General features: G+C 41.3%; 1 protein-coding gene across 1 annotated transcript in view; it reads right to left on the bottom strand.

The window, feature by feature from the left end:
* LOC124710846 (splicing factor 1-like) overlaps positions 1-25563 on the bottom strand; it is a 48227-nt gene that overhangs the window by 13347 nt on the left and 9317 nt on the right. Inside the window, exons 4-8 of the mRNA XM_047240958.1 lie at positions 7464-7616; positions 7278-7384; positions 7031-7197; positions 6607-6765; positions 3927-4067 (exon numbers count right to left, since the gene is read on the bottom strand). Coding sequence (XP_047096914.1) covers positions 3927-4067; positions 6607-6765; positions 7031-7197; positions 7278-7384; positions 7464-7616 — 727 coding nt within the window. The remainder of the gene's footprint in view (positions 1-3926; positions 4068-6606; positions 6766-7030; positions 7198-7277; positions 7385-7463; positions 7617-25563) is intronic.

Raw genomic sequence — 25563 nt, 5'->3', positions numbered from 1 at the left:
ACAAAGATTTGACAGTTTGCAATATGGGGCAACTTTTAATGACTTCATTCAACTTCTCAATGTCATGGATGTTATGCAGAAAAATCAGCAAAATTTATTTCAATAATTACAAAGAAAATTGTAACTTGTGACTTATGTATAATGATTATGAAAGACTATGTTGTATCAAAATATAACTATGTTCTTAGTCAATGACACGTAAACTACCAGATCCAACTTCACCAGATGAAAATTCAGGCTAAGTACAAAACAGAGATCAGGGCTCCAGCATATCAAACAGATCTTTAAGTAGTTTACAAAATTTTAATACCTGCATATGTGGATAAAACACTTGCAGATGTGGATGCAGATAAGGAACTAAAGTACATGGTGCATATAGCATTTCTGTTACTTAATTTTATTTTTTATTTAGCTCGTCAAGTTGTGTAGGACCAAATTGAGGAGGAAATCTCCAAGGTCATGGAATATGTCAGTACATGAAATTACAACATAAACATAATAACAGACAAGAATAAATGTTCATCAATCTTAAAAAAGTCAGTCCATAAGTTTAAGTAAATGCTATCAGCAATACAATAAAAATCAGCTAAATTTTTCAAGGAACTCCTCAACAGAATATGAGCGACCCATGAGGAGACTCCTCAGTTTCTATTTGAAATCACGTTGATTACTGCTAAGATTTTTGAATTTGAGTGGGAGCTTATTGAAAATGGATGCAGCAGTATACTACACATCTTTTTGCACAAGAGTTAAGGAAGTCTGATTCAAATGCAGGTTTGATTTCTGCCGAGTATTAACCGAGTGAAAGCTGCTTATTCTTGGGAATAAACTAATACTGGTAACAAAGAACAACAATAAGGAATATACATATTGAGAGGCCAATGTCAAAATACCCAGACTCGTGAACAGAGGTCGGCAAGAGGTTCGTGAACTACCACCACTTATTGACCGAACCGCCCATTTCTGAGCCAAAAATATCCTTTTAGAATGAGATGAGTTAACCTAAAATATAATACCATACAACAATAGCGAATGAAAATAAGCAAAGTAGACTAATTTTCGTGTCAAACAATCACTCACTTCTGATACTGTTCGAATAGTAAAAATGGCAGTATTAAGTCTGAACAAGATCCTGAATGTGGGCTTTCCACAACAGCTTACTATCTATTTCAACTGTTCAGTTTCACTAATCATATGCCAGTTCTGTGAAATTAAAATGTCAGGTTTTGTTGAATTGTGTGTTAGGAACTGTAAAAACTGAGTCTTACTGTGATTTAGCATCATTTTATTTTCTACAAACTATGAACTGAGGTCATATACTGCACTATTTGAAACCGAGCCAATGTTGCACACAACATCCTTTACTACCAAGCTAGTATCATCATCAGCAAACAGAAATATTTTAGTTACCCGTAATACTAGAGGGCATATCATTTATATAAAATAAGGAACAGGAGTGGCCCCAATGCTGATCCCTGGGGCACCCCCCCCCCCCCCACTTGACAGTACCCCTATCAGACCCCACATCACAACTGTTATCAACATTGTGAATAATGACCTTTTGCTGCCTGTTGTTAAAGTAAGAGGTGAACCAATTGTGAGCTACTCCCCGTATTCCGCAATGGTCCAACTTTTGGAGCAGTATTTTGTGATCAACACAATCAAATGCCTTAGTAAAACCAAAAAATATGCCAAGTGTTCAAAACCTTTTATTTAACCCATCCAGTACCTCAGAGGGAAAAGAAAATACAGCATTTTCAGTTGTTAAACGACTTCTAAAGCCGAACTGTACATTTGATAGCAATTCATGTAATATAAAATGATCAATTATCCTTACATACATAGACTTTTCAATAACTTTTACAAACACTGATGGCATAGAAATAGGTCTAAAATAATCTGCATAACCCTTTCTCCCTTTTTATAAAGTGGCTTAAGTACTGAGTGCTTTAATCACTCAGGAAACTGATCATGTCTAAAGGAAAAATTACAAATATGGCCAAATACAGGGCTAACATGTGCAGCACAATACTTTAATATTCTTCTACACACTCCATCATAACCATGAGTGTTCTTGGTGTTCAGTGATTTAATTATTGACTCAATCTCCCTCTTGTCTGTATCACAGAGAAGTATTTCAGACATCAATCTCTGAAAGGCATTTGCCAAGAAAGTTATACGATTTCCTGTAAAAACTAAATTTGTATTTAATTCACCAGCAATGCTCAGAAAATTATTGTTAAATACTGTACATGTATCTGATTTATCAGTAACAGAAATACTTTTACTGCGAACTGACTTTATATCATCAACGTTGTGCTGCTGACCAGACACTTCCTTCACAACTGACCATATGGTTTTAATTTTATCCTGTGAATTAGCTATTCTATTTGCATACCACACACTCTTTGCCTTCCTGATAATATTTTTAAGCACCTTACAGTACTGCATGTAATGGGCTACTGTAGCTTGATTGTGACTACTTCTAACATTTCGATATAACTCCCGCTTTGTTCTACACGATATGCTTATCCCACTAGTCAGCTACCTGGGCTGACCATTACTGCTAGTACCCCATTTAGAATGTTCTAATGGAAAGCAACTCTCAAAGAGCATGAGAAATGTGTCAATAACCACAATGGACCTTTTATGTTTGTGATATTACTATTATGTGCACAGACCTCTCTTTTTCATCTGTTGAACCGGGACTTCAACGGGGGACTTTACCTTTCACAAGCAAGAGCTCTACTGACACAGTTATTCAAACATGACACACACACACACACACACACACACACACACACACACACACACACACACACGTGTCCTAACAGCTATACATCTTCCAATATCCACTCTCCCAGGCAAAAGCACCATTTCAACATACAGTTTTACTTGCCACGAAGTTTCAACTTTTTCATTGTTCAAAGTTGTTTTGTGTATTCAAAGTTGTTTTATGGTATCCCAAGTTTCACCAGCCTTCCATACGATGACCACTACGCACCTTTTATGTTTGTGATATTACTATTATGAAAATCTTTCAACGTATATGCACACAGCAGTAGCTGTTTGTTGTAGTAAGAACACTTGTGCTTATAAAACATCAAAAACCAGCTCTGAGTAATTAATTTTTACTTTAGATACCCCAAATCTGAAAGACAACATAGTTAATGTATCTTATTTTTGCTTAATTTAAACCCATTTTTCCCTACTATCTTCTCCCTGGAGCACCATTTTCTGTGTGTTGCTTTTACTTTTTCTGCTGCCTACATCATGTTACCTGTAAAAAGGATTCCGAAGGTGTTTCTCCAGGTTCTTCACTCTTTCTGCCATATAATTTTTATAACCTAGAATCCTCCTCCAGTACCTATGTGTCTTCTCTTTGTTTTACGGCTATCATGCATGTTTTAAATAATAATAATAATAATAATAATAATAATAATATCAAAGAACCAACCTACCTAGTTTCTTTTAAGCCCATAAATACCCCCAATGAGGGAGAGGGAGATTAGATTAGTACTTGTTCCATAGATCATGAATACCACACTTTGTAATGATGAGGAACGTGTCAAGTTAATAAAAGGTGTCTATACAAGATATTACATTACACAAAATATTACATGACACTTAATATTTTTATTTTATTTTTGGTGGGTGTTGGGGAAACTACCCACTTACTATATCCAAAAATTCTTCTTCTGAGTAGAAGGAGATGCCATTAAGAATGGACCAAAAAGGGAGAGGGAGAAGTAATGATAGTAGGTGTAATCAAATGTAAAATTTACAAAGCATTTTAACTACAGAACATTGTTGATTAATACGAGAGCTGATGGATAGTATTTTATAAACTTCTCACATACTTCACAGTGCATTCAAATAAATTTTAAAAAATCATCACTGCTGCTTATAATGAAAAACAATGTTACCTCTTCATCAATCTTATTTTTATCTCCAGTGGTGGCTCCAGTTGCACCAGGTCTTTTCTGCCTGCAATCTCTTGCTATATGACCTGCTCCGCCACAGCTTGTGCACACAATGTTGTTTGTTACATTGGGTTTGTCTGGGCACTGTAAAAGGGAAATATATTTTACTCCACAATCCAGTCAACTTCACTCAAGCTTACAATGAATTCCTGATGTAATAATCATTTCAACAGCATGGTCACAACTGCTTGACAATTTCCTCATCTTGGAAAACAAGTTCCTCAACTAAATTTATAGACATCAATCAATATTATGTTACTACACATTGATATTACTGTAGAATTTAATAAGAGGAAGGTTTTCTTATGATCCCTTTATCCAATCTTTATGTCCAAGGATCAGGCCTGGCAGTCAAGACGTAAATCACTTGATGGAAAACCAAGATGGCACAGGATCATATCCCAGTCAGACACTGGATTTTTCAATCTGCAATTTACCCTAGCCTTCACCTTTCAACGATGCATGGAGATGCCAGAAATGACATGTGGTTCAGACTCCATGCTAAGCTGATGGTCCCCTTTCCCTGGTTGGATAACTGGGATAGGTTAAGGACATGCAAATCATGGAAGTGGTGTCCAATTGAAAGACTTGCACTAGACCAGTGAATCACACATAATAATAATAATAATAATAAGAAGAAGAAGAAGAAGAAGAAGGAGAAGAAGAACTGTGCTTTTTGCTTTTAAAACTGGTATTTTGTAACATTCTCCACCTTCCACCATCTGAACATTTCTGCAAAACCAAATTTTCTTCAAACCAGACATTTGTGTCCTCTGCAAGGAAACTCAAAAAGCTATCATACAGTCATACTGCAATTATACAGACTCAATTATTTACGCAGCTGACAAATTGATCTAACATGACTTTCTGGTTTTTAACTTTGTAACTGAACAAATAGCACTAGATAATATTTCTCATTCGTGCAAAAGCTTGTCAGTGGTGGAAGGACATATGAAACATTACAAAAAATTTTGTCGTAATTGGGTCACACACTTAAAGCAAGCCAGTAAATTTCGAAGTTACCCACGTATTCAAACAAATAAAAAGGAAACAAGTGTTAAAATTAAATACACCACAAACCACACAATCCAGTCATCACACTACTGTTTTTAACACCAATTAATGAGTAGAGAAATCAAATTTGGGACGAAATTATTTGATGAACATCTTCAGCGTAACAACTTATTTTTAAATTATTGCTTCCAATTACTATTCTTTGTGTATAAAGCTAGAAATATCATTAAAAACTGCTTATACAGTTTAAGTCTCAAATGAAAGCTACAAATAGCTGTAAAGAGTAATAAACACACAAAACGACCAAGTATATTATGGAAAGGGTAGACTGCTCCTCACCACTAAGCAGAGACACTGAGTCGCAGACAGGCAAAACGGAAAGACTGCTACACAGCCAAGCTTTTGGCCAAGAGCATGCATGTGCACACATACACACGATCGGTCTCCGGCCACCGTCTAGAAACAGTTATCTCTCCAGCATGTCTCTCCAGTCCCCAACCATCTCCCACATACCCACCATGACTCAGTATCACCCTGAGCTTGAGAAAATGTACTGCATTCAATGTCTGGGTTTCAAATAATTCCTTATCGTGACCTGCAGTGAGGAATATTCTACCCACTATCTTTCCCACCTGTCCCAGAATGACATTCTACTGCCTGCTGAAAATTTACAGTATTCTTGTCCAACCCTACTCCATCCCTGCTCCAAACTCCTTGCAACATGGCTCTTATCACTGTAATAGACCAAGATGCAAGACCTGTCCTATACATCCTCTTACACTATCTATTCCAACCTGGTCACAAGCATCTTTTATCCCATCAAAGACAGGGCTACCTGAGAAAGCAGTCATGTGATCTACCAAGTAAGTTGCAACCACTGAGCTGCTTCCTACTTGGGCATGACCACCAACATGCTGTCTGTCCACATGAATGGAAACTGGCAAACTGTGGCTGAGAGATAGCAGACCCACCCAGTTGCTGTATATGCTGACCAACACGATGTACATATCCCCTTCCCTGCCCTCACTCCAGCACCACACAGCCTTCTATTCAGCTACTACTCTTTTGCCCTTCTCTACTTATCTCCTCTTCTGCCCTCCTTTCACTCCCCACCCCTCAAAAAATTATCTAACTGCACCATGCCCCCCCCCCCCCCCCCCACCAGCGCGCGCACGCACGCACACACACTGCAGTACACTACAATCTATTATTTTCTTGATGTTATTTTTATTCCATCCTGGACTTTCCATTGTTCAAAATGACCAAGTGCTACATAATAGGTATGGCAGCAATGAATTTGCATTGCACAGAAATACATGCTAAACATCAACTATTTAGAACTAGACATGCTCCACTGTAAACTATGGAATGAGACAAGAAGCAAAATATTCAAATATTACTCGGCACTGTGTCTCTAACAGTTATCAGTGATTGTTCTCCCATTTCCAGTTTTTGAAATTTTTCTGCATCAGTCTCTCACTAATTTCCATGTGTCATTATTTCATCTGATGTGATCGTTTTAAGTGCAGTATAGAATAAAGCAGTTATTTTGGGAAATTACATCACAAGCAGAGATCACAGAAACTGAATTACAAATCAAAGTGCGTACCATCCATGATTTGTGGTCAGAAGCACCACAGTTGGTACACCTTGGCCCTTCATTCTCTCTCAGGGTACCATTCAGTAACGCTAGCTCACGGAGTTGCATTCTCCTTAAATCATTCTGTCCTTCAGGAACTTCTACTCCCTGTCTTATTATTTCTTTTATCTGCAAGCAAGAGCACAAGTTAGATTACAAGTAGCATCAGTAATAAGGGTGATAAAAACATGAGAACCAAACCTGTGCCAATTTTTTCACATGGGTAATACACAGAAACAATAGAACAATGTACAGATGTCAATACTGGCAATTTCTTATTCCTTGACATAGTCTACAGTGAACTATAACTAATTATCTTTTCTGTAGTTATAGATCTTTATTACACAATGTTTCCTGCCTACTTCAAAAGTAAAATTAGCCACAATGATATTACCTTGTCAACTGCTTTTTTGACAGCTTCTGGATTGTTAGCTGTGACATACGCATGTAATGGTTCATCTTCTCCCGGGAGAGGTTGGCCATCCTTCCGGCCAACTTTTCCCTCTTTTACAGAACCTTTGCCACGAATAATTATTTTTGCCCCCGTATCACGTTCCATGGCTGTAAGAAATATAATCCATCATTTTGCTGCAAAAAGCTACAATATATGGAGAATAATATACCTAATGAAACAAACTTACATTTTAGGGTGTTACCTCGTGGGCCAATTAATAAACCCACAAAATTGATGTCAGGATGGTCATCCTGAGGAATCATTACTTTGTCACTTACACGGATAATTGGTGGTCTATAAAAAATAAATTTTCATTGTTAATCACAAACATTCAATTTTAGAGATAAGTAACTACTATGAGAAATACACATACTTGTAATCCGCAGGCGGTTTGAAATCTGGATTGAGTGTCAGCATTTTTTGTATGAGATGATGCCTTTCCTCTTCCAATTTTTTCCTCGTCCTATACTCCCTTGTATTGAGTCTCTTGCCATCACTGCTGTAAATGGGTTCTGGAGATGGAGATCTGCAAACAAGTTGATGTAATTAGTTCTAATCTTCAGTAATATAAAAACACTATGTGAATATCAACATAAGCATGCATTAACTTAACAACCAGACATTCTGAATACAGAATATTCTCACCAAGTACAAAAGATTAAGCACCATATTTCTATACGCAAAGCACACTCTTAGTAAAAAACGGAATAGCAATATGACAAGAGGTGTAATTGAGAAGGCCAAAAACATCGATCACATTTAAGAAAATGAAAGTCGAGCAAACTTAGTATTGTGATTAAAACTTTCTGTTTGGGGTGGAAGAGTCTTGTTGTCCATATTTTGTAGACATGGTTCACACATCTCATTTTTCATGAACTAATATTTCATATTTCTCATCTCTTCCTAACTAACATTATACAGTACATAACTTCTAACATTTGCAAAATGTTTGAATCACAATTGTAACAAGACTAAACTGACAATTTTGAAGTAATGTTGTTAAAGACAATAGATGTTGAAACACGACGACTCAGTCATATTGCGATGTTTGTAGATGAGCTGCACTTTTTTATGAAAGGTATCTTTGAAATGGTACAACAATGATTTTTTGCAATGTGAGGAAGTGAAAGAGAAACAAAATTAATTGAAAACAATGAAATTCCTGTGATATTCTTAGCACAAGACAACTATTTATCTTTAAAGTGAAGAAGGGACAGAGGCACTTCATTCAGTGAGACCACAAAAATATTTAAAAAATATCTTTATGAAAGTTACAAAAAGCTCCGTATAATACTGCAAAACTTGACAGTCATCCTCCATTACAGAAGATATTTTATTGGTATGATAGCAAAAAAAAAGTAAGTGTCAGTACCCTAAGAAGACACGTTTTGAATAGAGAACAACTTGTTACAACCACATCAAAGGCTTGCCCTGCAGCTGTACAATGACTAGTAGGTTACTGATTCACAATTTATGTTTGAATTTTACAGCACCACTCCTGGAATACTGCATTCCTTTTCAGCTAGCAATCTGGTTGTTATCAGAAGAAGAAGAAGAAGAAGAAGAAACTCCTTTAATGACTACCACACCATTGCAGAACAAGCTTCATGAAAGTAAATGAAAAGTTTCCATAGAAAGAAAAAATATCAATTCATGTGACAATTCAGTCTAACCTTCATCACATCGAAGATAGATAAGGAAAAACTTTTTATTCAGGATTAGAAAAAATGGTTAGCAAAAACCTCCATACTATACTGACAACCGTGATGTAACGATTATTATGATCACTGTTTTCAAACCATAAACTAATGAGTCATCAATGCCCTTACACAAAATAGATTAAAAGAACAAAAGCTCTAAAGCCAACAAAGAATGATATATGAAAAAGAAAACAATTTAAAATACAACATCAATCCAACTGAGGTCACAAAGATAAAATAAGAGAAACACGGCAGTGTAACTGTCAATAACATCCATTACAAAATAGCAGGACAAAAACAGTTAACTTCCTACATTGCACAGAATATAATAAAAAACGTACAATACGGTACCTAATCCCTGTTGGTCCATTACGGCCAGAGGACATCGGCTGGTGGTACTTTTCAATTCAATAACTTCACCAAAAGTCGTACACTTTATAAGATATTTTATTTTATTCTGAAAGCAACCAGTTTCGGCAATTTATTTTGCCATCTTCAGGCCCCATACCCTTTTATTCAAATCAACAAACTTACCATAAAGTGCCGTAAAACTGGATATCTTGAATTCCAATCGTTGTGCAGCTGATTCATACTCAAGTTGGAATTCACGATATCCAGTTTTATGGCACTATATGATAAGTTCGTTGATTTGAAAAAAAGCATGTGGGGCCTGAAGATGGCAAAATGAACTGCTGAAACTGGTTGCCTTCAAAACAAAATAAAATATCTTAAAGTGTACGGTTGTTGGTAAGTTTATTGAATTGAAAAATACAGTACCTATGTCTGCCATTTCTCAGCTTTGTAAATGTATTCTGATGTTTGTCTTACATGTATTGTTTGTATCAAGGTACTCTATGATGCTTGCCCTATCACAAAATACCACAGATGGCAGCATCTGTTGCTCATATTGGTGAGAAAGGTAAGATCACATGCTGTGCAAACAATCTCTATTGTTGTCTGCTACATGCTTTATAGGCAACGTATTTTCAAGATGGCCTTGTGTGTTGAGCAGACAGTTTTTGTTAAGGACTAGTGGTTCAGTGCTTGATAAACAAATTTCTAATTTTGAAAGCAGTGATAAAAGCTATTTGTTTCAATACTTTTTGCTGTAAATGTACATACTGTCTATCGTACAAATGTAACTGTCAGAACAAACTAGGGAATGATAGAGATTAGACATAATTATGTTCAATTCTAATAAAAAAGGGCCATTACGGACACCAGCAACCAGTACTGGGCAATATCCGTTTTTGGAGAAAGCGAAGTGGTGGTAGAAAGTTTTTTTTATATTTTCATGATGACTGTAAATTCATAATTTTATACAAAAAGGTATGGGCCAACATTATGTTTAATTCATTATTGAATTGGAAGAGATTGGTGAACAAAGTGTGGCGAAACAAGCACTGTATCACTGTGTGAGGTACAGAGGTGAGCGAGTGTGCTGGGACTTAAACCAGTTCACTACTGTTAGTGCCACATCACCATAAAGTGCCTCTGCATAGCATACTAAGTATTGCACCATAATCTAAAAGTGAAATTAAAAATTAAAGTAACTTTTCCAAACTTTGTCAGTGTTTGCTTCAGTATATTAATGTTAAAACTGTTAAATCTCAGAAGATCAGATGAGTACGTTCTGGTAAATGAATTATTTTAAGAAAAAAGAAGTCGTGCTAAATAAAGAAGCCAGAAAAATAAAAATTGTTCAGAATGTGCAAATCTAAATTGTAATCAAAAGTTGTAAGTCTCAACTTGATTAAAGCAATGTTTTGGGCAAAACTGGCATTTTTTTGAAAATTTGAAGGCTTTGAATATTAACTCGGAAGAAAATTCATATGTAACCCCAGTCAAGCAAAAATCCTTACATGTGACACTCAGCTACCTCTATTAGTTTTCAAGTTATTTATTAAGAACTAAATTTGAAACATGGAGTACCTTATAAATAGTCTTCACAGGTTTGCTGCCAGATCACGTTGTGCAAATTCCACAATATTTCCTCAGAGCAACTGTCCGACATCTTCAGGTGGTTCAACCTTGCTGGTGGCTAGGTACGACTGACGGTATCTGCATGTCAACACCCCATTTCTAGAACACGTGCACGAAGAATGCGCAGGAGCGGAAATCGCTCACGCGCAATGATTTGCAGATAGATGGTGCCGTATTCAAACTCCCTCTGCCAAAAATCGCAGAGCGGCTCTCCTGTGCGTGCAGTGTATGCTGCATTTGCCAACAGTGCGGCTAGACATTACTCACCAATGGCCATACTAGACCAATGTTATGAGGGGCCTGTTATCAAAGAATCTGGATTTTTGCATCGTGATTTAATAGCAGCCAATGCAGGGTTCCAAGCTGTCCTCAGTTGAAATCCCGCATCCTTGTTGATGAGATTATCAGCTGTACGAATATGGATTGCTTCCTTAATGACGCAAAGATACATATGTGGTGTGGCCACATGGGCTTTATACACTACCTACGTTTCTTCAGCACCTGAATTCACTGCATCCAAATATAAACTTCAAAATGGAAGCGGAAAAAGATGGTACTTTACCTTTTCTTGATGTTTTGGTACAAAGGAAAGCAGATGGAACCTTGGGAAACAGCATCTACAGCAAGCCAACGCATACGGATCTATATCTACAGGCCACAAACTGCCATCACCCTACACAATGCGGTACTGCATTACATATGTTAGTTCATAGAGCATATGTGCTATCCGATCGTTAAAGCCTGTCGAGTGAGCTAAACATTTGAAAACAGTGTTCTGACAAAACGGTTATTCTGAAAGACAGATACGTAATGCATTCAGGCCCAGGCGAGTTCAATCTATGGAGCAGAATGAAGATACAAAGACACCGACCACTTTAGCCTTTTTGCCGTATTTTGGTGCCATGTCGTCAAGAATAGGAAGAGTCGTCTGAAGATATGGAATTAAGTGTCTTTTTCAACCATTTGCAAAACAGAGAAACCTGCTGGGTTCGGTTAAGAATGAACTTGGCCTGAAAAAGGGTGGTGTGTAAAAGATTCCTTGTCAATGTGGGGCAGCGTATATAGGCCAGACATGCCGCACAGTACAAGAACGCTGCGATGAACATCAGCGTCATACACACCTTAGTCAACCGGAAAAGTCTGCAATTGCGGAACACTGTCTGAATACAGGACATTGGATGATTTATGAAAAGACAGAAGTTTTATCCCCAGCATCATCTTTCTGGGATTGTGTCATTAAGCAAGCAATACATATTCGCACAGTCAATAATCTCATCAACAAGGATGTGGGATTCCACCTGAGCACAGCCTGGAACCCTGCACTGGCTGCTATTAAATGCGAAAATCCAGATTCTTCAATAACACACCCTTCATAACATTGGTCTAGTACAGCCATTGATGAGTAACGTCTAGCTGCACTGTTGGCAAACGCAGCATACAGCACATGCGCAGGAGAGCTGCTCTGCAATTTTCGGCACTATCTATCTGCAAATCACTGCGCATACGCAATTTCCGTGCCTGTGCATTCTTTGCGCGTGTATTCTAGAAACAGGGCATCGACATGCGGATACCGTCAGTTGTACCTAACCATCAGCAAATTTGAACCAACTGAAGATGTCTGACAGTTGCTCCGAGGAAATATTGCGGAATTTGCACAATGTGATCCGGCGGCAAACCTGTGAAGACTATTTGCAACACATCCACCAGGAAAGCTTGAAGAGTCACAAAGACTACCTTATTCATAAAATATTATGTATCATTTGTACTTGTTATAGAAAGTTCTAATTACAGCACTTGATTAAACTGATGAAATAATAAAGCTGTACCAAGTTTCAAGATTTTAGTGCAAGTCATTACAAGCAATCTAAAAGAGGCAGTTCACATCACTTTCCACTGTTGGTTCCGTTCTAAAAATTCTAGCTGACAAAAATTGAATGCAGTCGAGCTAAAATTTACTAAACCAAGTTTAACTCCATTCATATAAAAATTAAGAAAACTGAACTATTAAATGCCAGAGATATTAATGTATATAAAAAAAAGGGAACATTTATTTGCTGCTACATGTACCTAGAGCTGTTGGTAGCATATGTTTCGTTTGGTGGTGCACTGTGCCCATATATAAATACAGCCAGAGGCAGTAAGAAGAGAGACTTCACACCAAAATATGAACCTGTCAGCATCAGTCAAATGCCTGCATATGCTGTGTCTCTGATGACATGACAGCTAGATAGCTACCAAAAGCATTTTCGGTAAACATAGGAAGTCAACTAATGAAGACCGTACACCATCCTGGACTGCCCAGTTTTCATGGAAGTAACTGAGTGTACTGCCCCACAATATTAACAAAACCACATGGCAAGTGGTGAGATCATTTTTCGCCTTTAAGGCGAGCAATTGACATTGACGATGAGAAGTAGGGGTAACAGAACATTTTACGTGGAACTTACTCTAGAGGTCATCTCTGAACTGCTAATAGTGCTGTTTCCAATAGGGACATCATGAATAATGATATGTTTGTGTGTGTGAATTTTTACTAAATATATTAATCAGTTTAATGAGTTACAGTTCGAAACCTATTTATAGTTTTAGTTCCTGATTCCGCCGAGTAAAATAGCGAGTAGGAACGTTTTCTCTCAGTGAATCCAATGTGTAATATGGCCTTGCAGACTGGCAATTATGGTCAGTATGTTCTCCATCGCTTTCTGGCTGACCGCAAGAATTCTTTTCACACTCTTGTAAACAGCAAAGTTTTATACACTAAATTCATCTGCTGCCCACATAAGAAAGCCTGGTTGTATCAACCAACTCAAAATGGCTCAGTGAAGGACACTTCCCTAAATCGATTCCATCTCCAGAAGTGTCAAAATCGCATTGGAGAAAATGCAAGGTTTGTGCATGATGAAGCAAGTCAAGGTCTGAGAAAGTGGCAAGAAAAGATACCCAGCAATGTGTACCCCTGCTTCAAAATGTTTCATATGAAGGCAAATGTAAGAAATTAATTTTCAGTAAGTAACCACATTTCAAACAATTTTATTTTTAGTACCAATATCTTCTAATTCTACCTCCATTTAGGAAATTAAAGGCAAAAAATATTTCTTCTTGTAGTGAAAACAGAACGTATTTGTTTCAATGTTAAAATGCCATGTTTCTTTGCGGTACTTTGTAGAAAAAGACCGCTCTTTCAAATGCAATGCAATTAATTGACTTAAGTTCTGTGCAGCAGAACCTGCAACATGAACTCCAGAAAAACTGGGGAAAAAAACCCAGCATCTACCAGTTGAACGATACCCTAGCTACCCAGTCTGCACTGTTATGATAGCTGGTGGACTAATAATAATAGATAACCCAGCCATGCTGTTACAAGCTTAGTGTCATGAAGGCCAAATGTGCAGAACCTTAAAACTTATACTACATTTTACACATTATTATTTACAGCAGGGGGTGGGTGGGTCGTATGGGAGAGACCACCCCTCACGTCAGCAAAAAAAATTTTACTCAAAATTTGAGGCATCGACACCTGTGTGGATCCTCTCATTGTAAGAGAAATATATGTTCATGCTAAAATGCCTGAATCGTTTATATAATGGCTAAACTGTTGTGAGCAACATGAGGTAAGCCATGGTCGCACTGTAGATTTCACTATCTGTGGCTTATTGCCCCTCATGTCCTGCCAATGAGCCCCTCACCAACAAATGGCCCACCATGTCATGTACCAGCTGGCTAAACAGAGTAGGTCAGAGACAGTGGAGGTAACATTAACAAGTTCTTTTCCTTAGATTTCCACATGTCCTGGTACCCAGCAATAAGTTTCTTCTGCCTCTGAAAGAGAACATGATAATGGATTATGATGTTAGAATTTTTAGGCACATCACACTGAAGTCACAGATCCTATTCTTAAGTTTGGGAAGATAAACTTAAAAGAACAAGACCGCCCTGGACCATCCAGTTCAGTGCTGACAGAACAGCAAATATAATTTTGTATATTAGAAAGAAAACTGCTCTGGAAGCACTATCATGAGAGTATTATCAAGAAAGCACATTTAGGCAACATGACTGAGCAGTTGACAGAAGTTGTCATGTTTGGACACATCAGTGTCAACCGTAAAAAAAGTTTCCATGTGTCAATTTTGAACTCACAAAATTTAAATAATGTAATGCGCATAAAGGCCTTCCCACTTCAATTGTAAAATTAATTTGGGCCACTTTACTAAGCATAGAGATGCTATACTCCAATCTTTGCTTTGGGTCTTAATTCCATCAAGTGGTAGGATTCTGAACAACTTTTACACACTGATCCCAAATGGCCTCATGGCCCATGGACTATTGTTGAACAAACATTCCATAGGTTGTAGCATAATGTAGATAGATACTAGCAATTTTGGGTATTCTATGAAGCTACATTAAACTAAAAGTGTGTGAATGTGTACATTTTTTTTTTTTTTGTCATAGAAAGAAACCATTATTAATCAAATGGATTAGATTTATATATGAGAGTCACTTCGTACACTACAAAACTGAAGAATGATAATCCTGTCACAAAAGTATTTATTTTTTTCTAAAAACATACCACTATTCCTTGATAAGTTTTTACTGTTTATATGCTGCCATCAACTATGTAAGGTATGCAGCAATACTACCACCATTACAATACATCAAACATCAGTTAACAAAAACATACCCAAGATGAACTGCGCAAAAATGTCTTACTGGCCTTCAAAATCATTTAGCAAGTATTGGTTGTCAAGTTTTAAGAATCGTTTGGTCATTCCAATAAAATATTTATCAAATACTGTGTTTTGTGCACTGATAGTTTCATATGGCGCCTGACTGGAAATGTCTTCTACTCAGAATTTATGCAAGTATTTTAACCACTGACTCAACAGTTTCATCTGCAAAGGAGAAGTATAGCACACCTGAGACATAATGGAAATGCAGGAGGTGGACCAAAAATTCCTTTGCTACAAAAAGTTACACAGAGCATTTTCGTCACTCCCTAAGTAATAAGATGAATGCCAAAACTTACTCTCCCTAATTTTTTTTTGTCTCTAATGTAGCCATCATCTCTCTTCTTTTTAAAATAATTTTTAAGGATTAAATGAAATTAATCCAATAATCAATACATGCATTCTCGGCAATCAATCCTAAATAAAAGTGAAGCATATGTAGAAAATTTGTACAGAAGTGACTTATCCTATGAGTTTCATCAACAGGGACTGCATGCTTAAAAATCAATCTCTAATGGTGGACACACTAATATAAATTAACCACAAAAATGTATCTATTAGTTTTATTTCTGCCAGTATAAACTGAAATTTTCAAACACTTCCTACCATTTCATTTCCTTATGTTTTTACATCTCACAAACAGCAATATGTTAGAAGTTTGATGATGTGGCAGTGAACTTCATCAACTTTTCCTCTGCATATTTGCCATGGGGGGATTTGTGGTAAATCACAGAAGAATTAAGAAGAATACAAAGAGATTCAAGTGAGGAATACAAGCCAACAACTTTCCAATGGACAAAATTATACAGTAATGACATCTGATTTTTTATTCATTTGCTCAATTTTATGTGAAGTAAGGGAGACACTACTGCAATATGTAATAGTTTCAATGTAACTATAGGAAAAAGAAGTCAGCAAGGTTTGTGTTGATGAGGATATTGTGTTGTGCAATGAGATGTATAGTTTTTAAAACATGTTATAATGAGCAGTTTCATACAATCCTGAGCACACTGGTGACAACACGACCACAAAACAGATCATAACTTATAGGTAAAATAAAGTAAGTAAAGGCTATAGTGTTGCTTGTACCTTGATTACCTAAGTTACTAGTTAATGAAAGAAGATTTCTGTGCAACTTTATTACATTGCTTCAAATTACAAGAGGTTGTTTACTTATAACATGGATGTTCCGAATAAAGTTGTGTATCTTTACATGGTTACCTATCAGTTTATGTTATAATTACAAAAACCCTTCTCGCCATCTCATTCAATGATGCACTGAACTTAAGGAGATGGAAGTGACTTACGGAAATGTGATTAATGATGATAATATCTTAGAAATAATGCAGGCCCTTCATACTAAAATATTAAAAGGATCTGAAAACTGGCTACAAGACGAAAATCAATAAAAGCAAATTACCAGCAGTGGAGAGTAATCTAATTGTGAGAGGGAGGAAACAGATCAGGAAATGAAATTCTAAACACAGTAGATGACTGTTGCTAGTTGGACTGCAAAATAACTGATGATAGCAGAAATAATGAAGATTTAACACACAGACTGGTAACATCAAGAAAAGCTCTTCTGAAGAGATCTGTGAACATCCAATGCAAATTAAAGTGTTACAAATATTTTCTGAAAGGTTTTTTCAAGGGTATAGGTATATGTGGGAGCAAAACACTGACAATAATCAGTACAGACAACAAGAGAAGCTTCTGAAAAGTGGTACTACAGAAGAATGCTGAAGACAGTGTGTAGTTCAGGTCACTAATGAAGAAGTCCTGCACTGAATAGGGGTGGTGGTTACTGCTGAAACAACCAGTTTTCAGTTATCAGGTTTTTTCAACACCACTTTAACCTGGCTGTTAAAACTGCTCAAAATAACCACTTTCTGAAATAACCTAACTTTTTTTAATTCCCATTATTTCCTGTAATAAATGCAGAAACCTAATATTGTGACTTCCTCGGTTTCAAGATGCACAGAATCAAAATATTAAATCAAATAGTCAAATAAAAGAAAACATAGTCCAGCCACTGTTGCTTTTCTTGAAAGGGACAAGTGGTGGAATACTAAAATCACTGGTATTATTCTAGTTATTCTAATTTTTTGAAACGTTGCTAAAAATCATGTTCTAATCAAAGTTTATAATACCACTATTTGGGCATTACACACAGTCAGAGCTCAATGATGAAAACTGAGGCTGAAGAACTCTACTGTTAACTTGTCACTTTCCATTGCCACAAATGGATAAAAGCATATGTAGACACACACACAGTAGATCAGCCACATTTCATAAAATACTTCCAGACTACGGAAGATGCCATTCTGTAATACAACTAGTATATTACGGAGGCTGGAGGGGGGAGGCGGGAGCGAGCCCGAGGGGGGGTGAGGGGGGGGGGGATGGGGCGAGGCGTGGGCGAGCCGGGGTGGGGGGGGGATGGGACGAGGCGTGGGCGAGCCGGGGTGGGGGGGGGGGATTGGGCGAGGCGTGGGCGAGCCGGGGTGGGGGGGGGGGGGGATTGGGCGAGGCGTGGGCGAGCCGGGGTGGGGGGGGGGGAATTGGGCGAGGCGTGGGCGAGCCGGGGTGGGGGGGGGGGGATTGGGCGAGGCGTGGGCGAGCCGGGGTGGGGGGGGGGGGGAATTGGGCGAGGCGTGGGCGAGCCGGGGTGGGGGGGGGGGGGAATTGGGCGAGGCGTGGGCGAGCCGGGGTGGGGGGGGGGGGAATTGGGCGAGGCGTGGGCGAGCCGGGGTGGGGGGGGGGGATTGGGCGAGGCGTGGGCGAGCCGGGGTGGGGGGGGGGGGGGGATTGGGCGAGGCGTGGGCGAGCCGGGGTGGGGGGGGGGGGGGATTGGGCGAGGCGTGGGCGAGCCGGGGTGGGGATGGGGCGAGGCGGGGAGCGAGCCGGGATGGGGGGGCGGTTGGGGCGAGGCGGGAGCGAACCGGGATGGGGGGGCGGTTGGGGCGAGGCGGGGAGCGAGCCGGGATGGGGGGGCGGTTGGGGCGAGGCGGGAGCGAGCCGGGATGGGGGGGCGGTTGGGGCGAGGCGGGGAGCGAGCCGGGATGGGGGGGCGGTTGGGGCGAGGCGGGAGCGAGCCGGGATGGGGGGGCGGTTGGGGCGAGGCGGGAGCGAGCCGGGATGGGGGGGGCGGTTGGGGCGAGGCGGGAGCGAGCCGGGATGGGGGGGCGGTTGGGGCGAGGCGGGAGCGAGCCGGGATGGGGGGGCGGTTCGGGCGAGGCGGGAGCGAGCCGGGATGGGGGGGAGGTTGGGGCGAGGCGGGAGCGAGCCGGGATGGGGGGGCGGTTGGGGCGAGGCGGGAGCGAGCCGGGATGGGGGGGGGCGGTTGGGGCGAGGTAGGGAGCAGGCCGGGGTCCGAGGGGGGAGGGGTTGGGGCGATGAGGCAGAGGAGGCAGAGGAGGGGCGAGGAGGCAGAGGAGGCAGAGGAGGGGCGAGGAGGCAGAGGAGGCAGAGGAGGGGCGAGGAGGCAGAGGAGGCAGAGGAGGGGCGAGGAGGCAGAGGAGGCAGAGGAGGGGCGAGGAGGCAGAGGAGGCAGAGGAGGGGCGAGGAGGCAGAGGAGGGGAGAGGGGCGAGGAGGCAGAGGAGGGGAGAGGGGCGAGGAGGCAGAGGAGGGGAGAGGGGCGAGGAGGCAGAGGAGGGGAGAGGGGCGAGGTGGCAGAGGAGGGGAGAGGGGCGAGGTGGCAGAGGAGGGGAGAGGGGCGAGGTGGCAGAGGAGGGGAGAGGGGCGAGGTGGCAGAGGAGGGGAGAGGGGCGAGGTGGCAGAGGAGGGGAGAGGGGCGAGGTGGCAGAGGAGGGGAGAGGGGCGAGGTGGCAGAGGAGGGGAGAGGGGCGAGGTGGCAGAGGAGGGGAGAGGGGCGAGGTGGCAGAGGAGGGGAGAGGGGCGAGGTGGCAGAGGAGGGGAGAGGGGCGAGGTGGCAGAGGAGGGGAGAGGGGCGAGGTGGCAGAGGAGGGGAGAGGGGCGAGGTGGCAGAGGAGGGGAGAGGGGCGAGGTGGCAGAGGAGGGGAGAGGGGCGAGGTGGCAGAGGAGGGGAGAGGGGCGAGGTGGCAGAGGAGGGGAGAGGGGCGAGGTGGCAGAGGAGGGGAGAGGGGCGAGGTGGCAGAGGAGGGGAGAGGGGCGAGGTGGCAGAGGAGGGGAGAGGGGCGAGGTGGCAGAGGAGGGGAGAGGGGCGAGGTGGCAGAGGAGGGGAGAGGGGCGAGGTGGCAGAGGAGGGGAGAGGGGCGAGGTGGCAGAGGAGGGGAGAGGGGCGAGGTGGCAGAGGGGGGGAGAGGGGCGAGGTGGCAGAGGGGGGGAGAGGGGCGAGGTGGCAGAGGAGGGGGGAGGGGCGAGGTGGCAGAGGAGGGGGGAGGGGCGAGGTGGCAGAGGAGGGGGGAGGGGCGAGGTGGCAGAGGAGGGGGGAGGGGCGAGGTGGCAGAGGAGGGGGGAGGGGCGAGGTGGCAGAGGAGGGGGGAGGGGCGAGGTGGCAGAGGAGGGGGGAGGGGCGAGGTGGCAGAGGAGGGGGGAGGGGCGAGGTGGCAGAGGAGGGGAGAGGGGCGAGGTGGCAGAGGAGGGGAGAGGGGCGAGGTGGCAGAGGAGGGGAGAGGGGCGAGGTGGCAGAGGAGGGGGGAGGGGCGAGGTGTCAGAGGAGGGGGGAGGGGCGAGGTGGCAGAGGAGGGGGGAGGGGCGAGGTGGCAGAGGAGGGGGGAGGGGCGAGGTGGCAGAGGAGGGGGGAGGGGCGAGGTGGCAGAGGAGGGGGGAGGGGCGAGGTGGCAGAGGAGGGGGGGGGGCGAGGTGGCAGAGGAGGGGGGGGCGAGGTGGCAGAGGAGGGGGGGCGAGGTGGCAGAGGAGGGGGGAGGGGTGAGGTGGCAGAGGAGGGGGGAGGGGTGAGGTGGCAGAGGAGGGGGGGGGGGTGAGGTGGCAGAGGAGGGGGGAGGGGTGAGGTGGCAGAGGAGGGGGGAGGGGTGAGGTGGCAGAGGAGGGGGGAGGGGTGAGGTGGCAGAGGAGGGGGGAGGGGTGAGGTGGCAGAGGAGGGGGGAGGGGTGAGGTGGCAGAGGAGGGGGGAGGGGTGAGGAGGCAGAGGAGGGGGGAGGGGTGAGGAGGCAGAGGAGGGGGGAGGGGTGAGGAGGCAGAGGAGGGGGGAGGGGTGAGGAGGCAGAGGAGGGGGGAGGGGTGAGGAGGCAGAGGAGGGGGGAGGGGTGAGGAGGCAGAGGAGGGGGGAGGGGTGAGGAGGCAGAGGAGGGGGGAGGGGTGAGGAGGCAGAGGAGGGGGGAGGGGTGAGGAGGCAGAGGAGGGGGGAGGGGTGAGGAGGCAGAGGAGGGGGGAGGGGTGAGGAGGCAGAGGAGGGGGGAGGGGTGAGGAGCTAGCAGACAGACAGATTCCTCATTTCTAGATTTCCAAAATGAATTAAACACAGTGCCTTCATGTTTTCCACTGTAGAAGAGCAATTCGAGTATGGTGATTGCATCAACATGATCAAGCACCTGTTCATAATGCACGGCCTGCGGAGGAGTGGATGCACGACAGTAACATCCCTGTAATGGACTGGCCTGCACAGAGTCCTGACCTGAATCCTATAGAACACCTCCGGAATGTTTTAGCGTGCTCGGCAATTTTCGATTATTATAAAAAATAAAACAACGAATTTTTTTCAAATTGTGTGTGAGAAATGGAATCACATGGTCTAAAACACTTGAAATGTTGACAGTGGCATAGAGTGAGTCTGCTCTCAGTAAAAAAAAAAAAAATATGTTTACAAGTCGTACAAACTCTTCCAAGGTGGCCGAGAAGATGACAATGACGAACCTCACTCTGGGTGCCCCAGCACATCAACAACAGATGATAACATCTAAGCTGCTGTTAAGAAAATTGTTTTGGAAAAGTTGGTTCCAAAACTTTGCAATTTTGATCAGGAGTGCAGTCACGTGAGCGTCGCTCAGGACTTCTTGAAAGACGTCAATGATGAACCTGATTTGCTCAAAAGGATCATAACTGGTTACAAAACATGGGTTGACTGTTATGACATCGAAACCAAAGCCCAATTGTCCCAATGGAAGCATCCTAGGGAGCCAAGACTGAAAAAAGCATACCAAGTTCGATCAAATGTCAAAGTTTTGGTCACTGTTTTTTTTTCCAATTACCATGGTGTAGAACATCATGAATTTTTGCCTTGATGTTGTACGGTCAATAAGGAGTATTACCTTGACATTATGAACCGTTTGCAATAAGCAATATGCAAAAAAAGTCCGAAATCATGGAAAAACAATTCACGGCTTTTACATCATGACAATGCACAAGCTCATTCATCATTGCTTGTGAGAGATTTTTGGCCAAAAAACAACATGACAATCATTCCACAGCCACCATATTCACAGGATTTGGCCCCCTGCTACTTTTTCCTGTTCCGAAAACTGAAGACACCTATGAAAGGACAGAGATTTTCAATGACTGAGGAAATAAAAACTGCATCACTGGATGTACTGAAGGATGTACCAAGAAGTGCTTACGAGAAGTGCTTCGAGGATTGGAAGAAGTGTTGGCACAAATGTATTGTATCTGAGGGGAATTACTTTGAAGGAGACAACAAGAATAATCAATAAATATTTTTTTCATGAAAACATAAAACCACCTCACTTTTTGAACGTACCTTGTATAGTAGTAGAAGCATTTATAATTCTGTGGTTGATGTCATCTATTTTGTAAAACCTTGTGCAGCAAGGTACAGGGAGAGGTGGGTGTACCATATGGTCTGAAGTCATTACCAGAGTTCCTTACTCCCAATATTCTTTCATGCAGGTCAGAATAACAAAGCCTCACAAACTCACAAGCATCAGTTGTGCCTCTCTATCCTCTGTACATTAAACCAGACTTTCAGATACAGACAATTCTGGGAGAGCACATTAACAGTCACCGGCCTTGGCATGGTTATCCTCACAGCAATCTCTGACCAGACTCCCAAATGCTTTTGAATTTCAGAGCCTAGGGTCAACACAACCAGTTGCTCGTTGATTATGTGGTGGCATAGTCCTATAGTTGATATGATTTAGAAATTAGACACACTTCAAGTCATTTGTAACACATTTAATCAAGAGGGGTAGCAGATTGATTCACTACACTCACTGCAGTGTGCATTGGCAAGAAGCCCATTCATAATGGTTCCCCAGAAAGTGAAATGTCAAGAAAGGTACCTTATAATTAATTGTAGTAGCATGGTGTGAATTTGTGGAATGGACAATGAGATTTACTCTGGTTGGTTCAATTAATCCTCTATTCTCCTTAAGCATCCTTTGCAGTAAAGAGAGAACCTAAATGTATTTAACAGGCTGCAGTGGAATAAATCACAAAAAATAACTCAAGTGAAGCAGCAATAACACTTGTTCATAGTTGCTGAAATGTCAAATATGATTAAACAGATTTAGGAAGAAAACTCACGGCACTGAACTCAATAGCACACTAATGGGAGACTTGAATACTGAAATTAATGAATATGCATTTTATCACATACAATGAAAAAATGTTTTGCTTTCATTATATTTCATTCTTTGTGCTTTCACGTCACAATCCTACACTGCATATTAAAATCCAGTTTGTGCTTGTATTTAATGCTTTCCCCCTTACTATGGAACTCAAATTAATGAAAATAGCTTTAATGTCTTTACATTTTATGATTCTGTAGTAGCTTCAGCTCAGCCAAAGTTCTGGCTTACTGCATCTCAATACTTGCAGACAGTACAATGTGCACAGTCACATTACCAGTTTACCAAATACTGGAAAACTGTAGTGCAGGGCCCTGTGAAATGAGTGCTAGTGAAGCACTTCACTCCACCTCCCAACATCACCCCTCTCTGGCTCTGAGCTAGGAACACTCACAGGGAGAAAGTAATAAAATTATATTTTCACATCTATGAACTCCATTCAGGGTCATCATGCACAGAATTTGTTCTTCAGGCAGAAAGCAAATGCTAGAAAGCAGGTAGATGTGACAAAATTACTTAAAAGAACATTTAAAGAAAGATGCAAAAGCAAAAATAAATTACAAAAACCACATATGGAAATGGCTAATCAAATAACTTTATAAGATACAAAAGGAGCAAGAAATTATTTTACACAAAATAAGAGAATACCTGACTATTTATATGAGTGATGGTATGAAAACCAAATTTGAAAATGAAATTTGAGTTGGGTTTCCAGTCACCCTATCCATTTAAAACCCCTACTGATAATAATGAAGTTTTGGTTTATTGAGGACATTTCCAGCATCCTTAACCTGTCAAATCAGGAAAATTACTGCCTAAATTAACAAGCTGGTTGTAAAGAAATGAAAAAAAATTGTAACACATGGTATCTGAAAGCTAGATGGAAACGTAAATCTAAAAACAAAACCACTCTTGATTAAAAGGGAGTGACTTCCTGAAAGAAAGTATCATCGATTTACTAAAATATTATTGCTTAAATAAAAAGCTGCAAAAGAAAAGTGGAAATATTATGAAGAATTTACTTTCCCTCATTAATTCACTTTTGCCTGAAGTTACTGATTTGCTATTCAGTCACCAATTTAATCACAAATGCAAATGCAGTAAGAACGGTCATACTTTCTTACTGCATCGCAGAAGTAAAAATCATTTTCAATTTCATTGATAAAGCACAATTTGTGACCACATTATTAGTTAATTACAATGTCCGGACCATACAAAGATGAACCATACAAATGGATGCTATGGAGCCTACTGATATCAGAAAATCAGTAAGTGAGGTATTTCAATGTGTTTGAAGACTAATTTTGGCACCACAGGTTCTGCAGTCTGAAATGAAAACTGATTAAAGCAACCTTCTATTCTTTAGGTCAGCAGTTATGAAATGTGAAGCTCCCATCCATCTTACTTTAAGATAGTGGTTATTAAGCCTAGAATGCCCTTGCCAAAAATGGCCTGTGCTACCATCATCTGTAAGAATGTAGAGAAAGTTATCAGTTTGTGCTCTTAAGTTTTTTAAAATAAAAAACATGAATACACTAAAAATAAAAACAGTATTCAGATACCTACACTACTATGGTAAGACATTTTTCCAAATCTGATGCCCCACACAAATTACAAGGGCAAAATTAATAAACCATGTAACCCATACTTTCCTGACTGTGAGGAGAAAACAACAATGGTAGCCCTAACACACTGATTGTGTTCTACTCCACACTTTATCATCATCTTTTCATGTGGGTGGCCTATCATGTGTGTGTCTTTAAAAGAGACATACATCTTGGATGCCACTCTTCCCCAGTACATTTCTTATTAGAAAACTATACAAACTGACAAATGTAGTGACAAAGAATATTTCAGAGAATCCTAAGTGCAATGTAACTAGTCAAGCTCTTTGAAAATGTTCTTGGAGCAATCTGCATTTAAAACCACATCAAACAGGAGTAACGCAAGCAACAGCCAAGTATTCCTCAATCTGCTGAATTAAAATCCATTCAGCATTCTCAAATGCCTTGTGACAATTTCAACAAATTCAAATAAGAAAAATTCTCACAGGAAGATGCTTTCATATGTGTTTTGCTACATTTCAGTGAAAGACAAAAATTCTGGCAAAAAGTCTGATACTACATGTCACACACTATATGTGTAAAGAAACTAGGACAAAGTAGTTTAACAAATATTTTGGGTATTATCATTATGCCCTAAAAACTGCAACAATCTCTCTTGCATGGCATTATGTAAATACTAGAACTTGCTACTTAGTTATTAGAACAAAAAGTGCATGGCAACCAAGTTGGGCAATGTTGTCACTCAATTTTCTCTTTATTTTCCAACCTACAAAGAGTTGCTTCAAAACCAAATGTATGCCTTTCACCAAATAAAAAAACAAACATGAATCAGGATTTTCGTGTAGCAGCTACTGTCAGTAGTTGTTCTTCAAAAGCACTAAGCAAGGAATTAATTTTACAAACGTATCCAACTTCAAAATACGAAATTTAGTAAAGAAATGTCTATTAAATCAATCAGATTTCTTTCCTTTCCCTTGTGTATACCATTTATCAACAGAACACCAACCAAGGCGATGCAACAGAGAAATCTTCCA

The sequence above is a fragment of the Schistocerca piceifrons genome, chromosome 1 (assembly GCF_021461385.2).
Source record: "Schistocerca piceifrons isolate TAMUIC-IGC-003096 chromosome 1, iqSchPice1.1, whole genome shotgun sequence".
NCBI lineage: Eukaryota > Metazoa > Arthropoda > Insecta > Orthoptera > Acrididae > Schistocerca > Schistocerca piceifrons.
The sequence above is the reverse complement of the archived record's forward strand: the minus strand, read 5'-3'. Positions and strand labels throughout refer to the sequence as shown.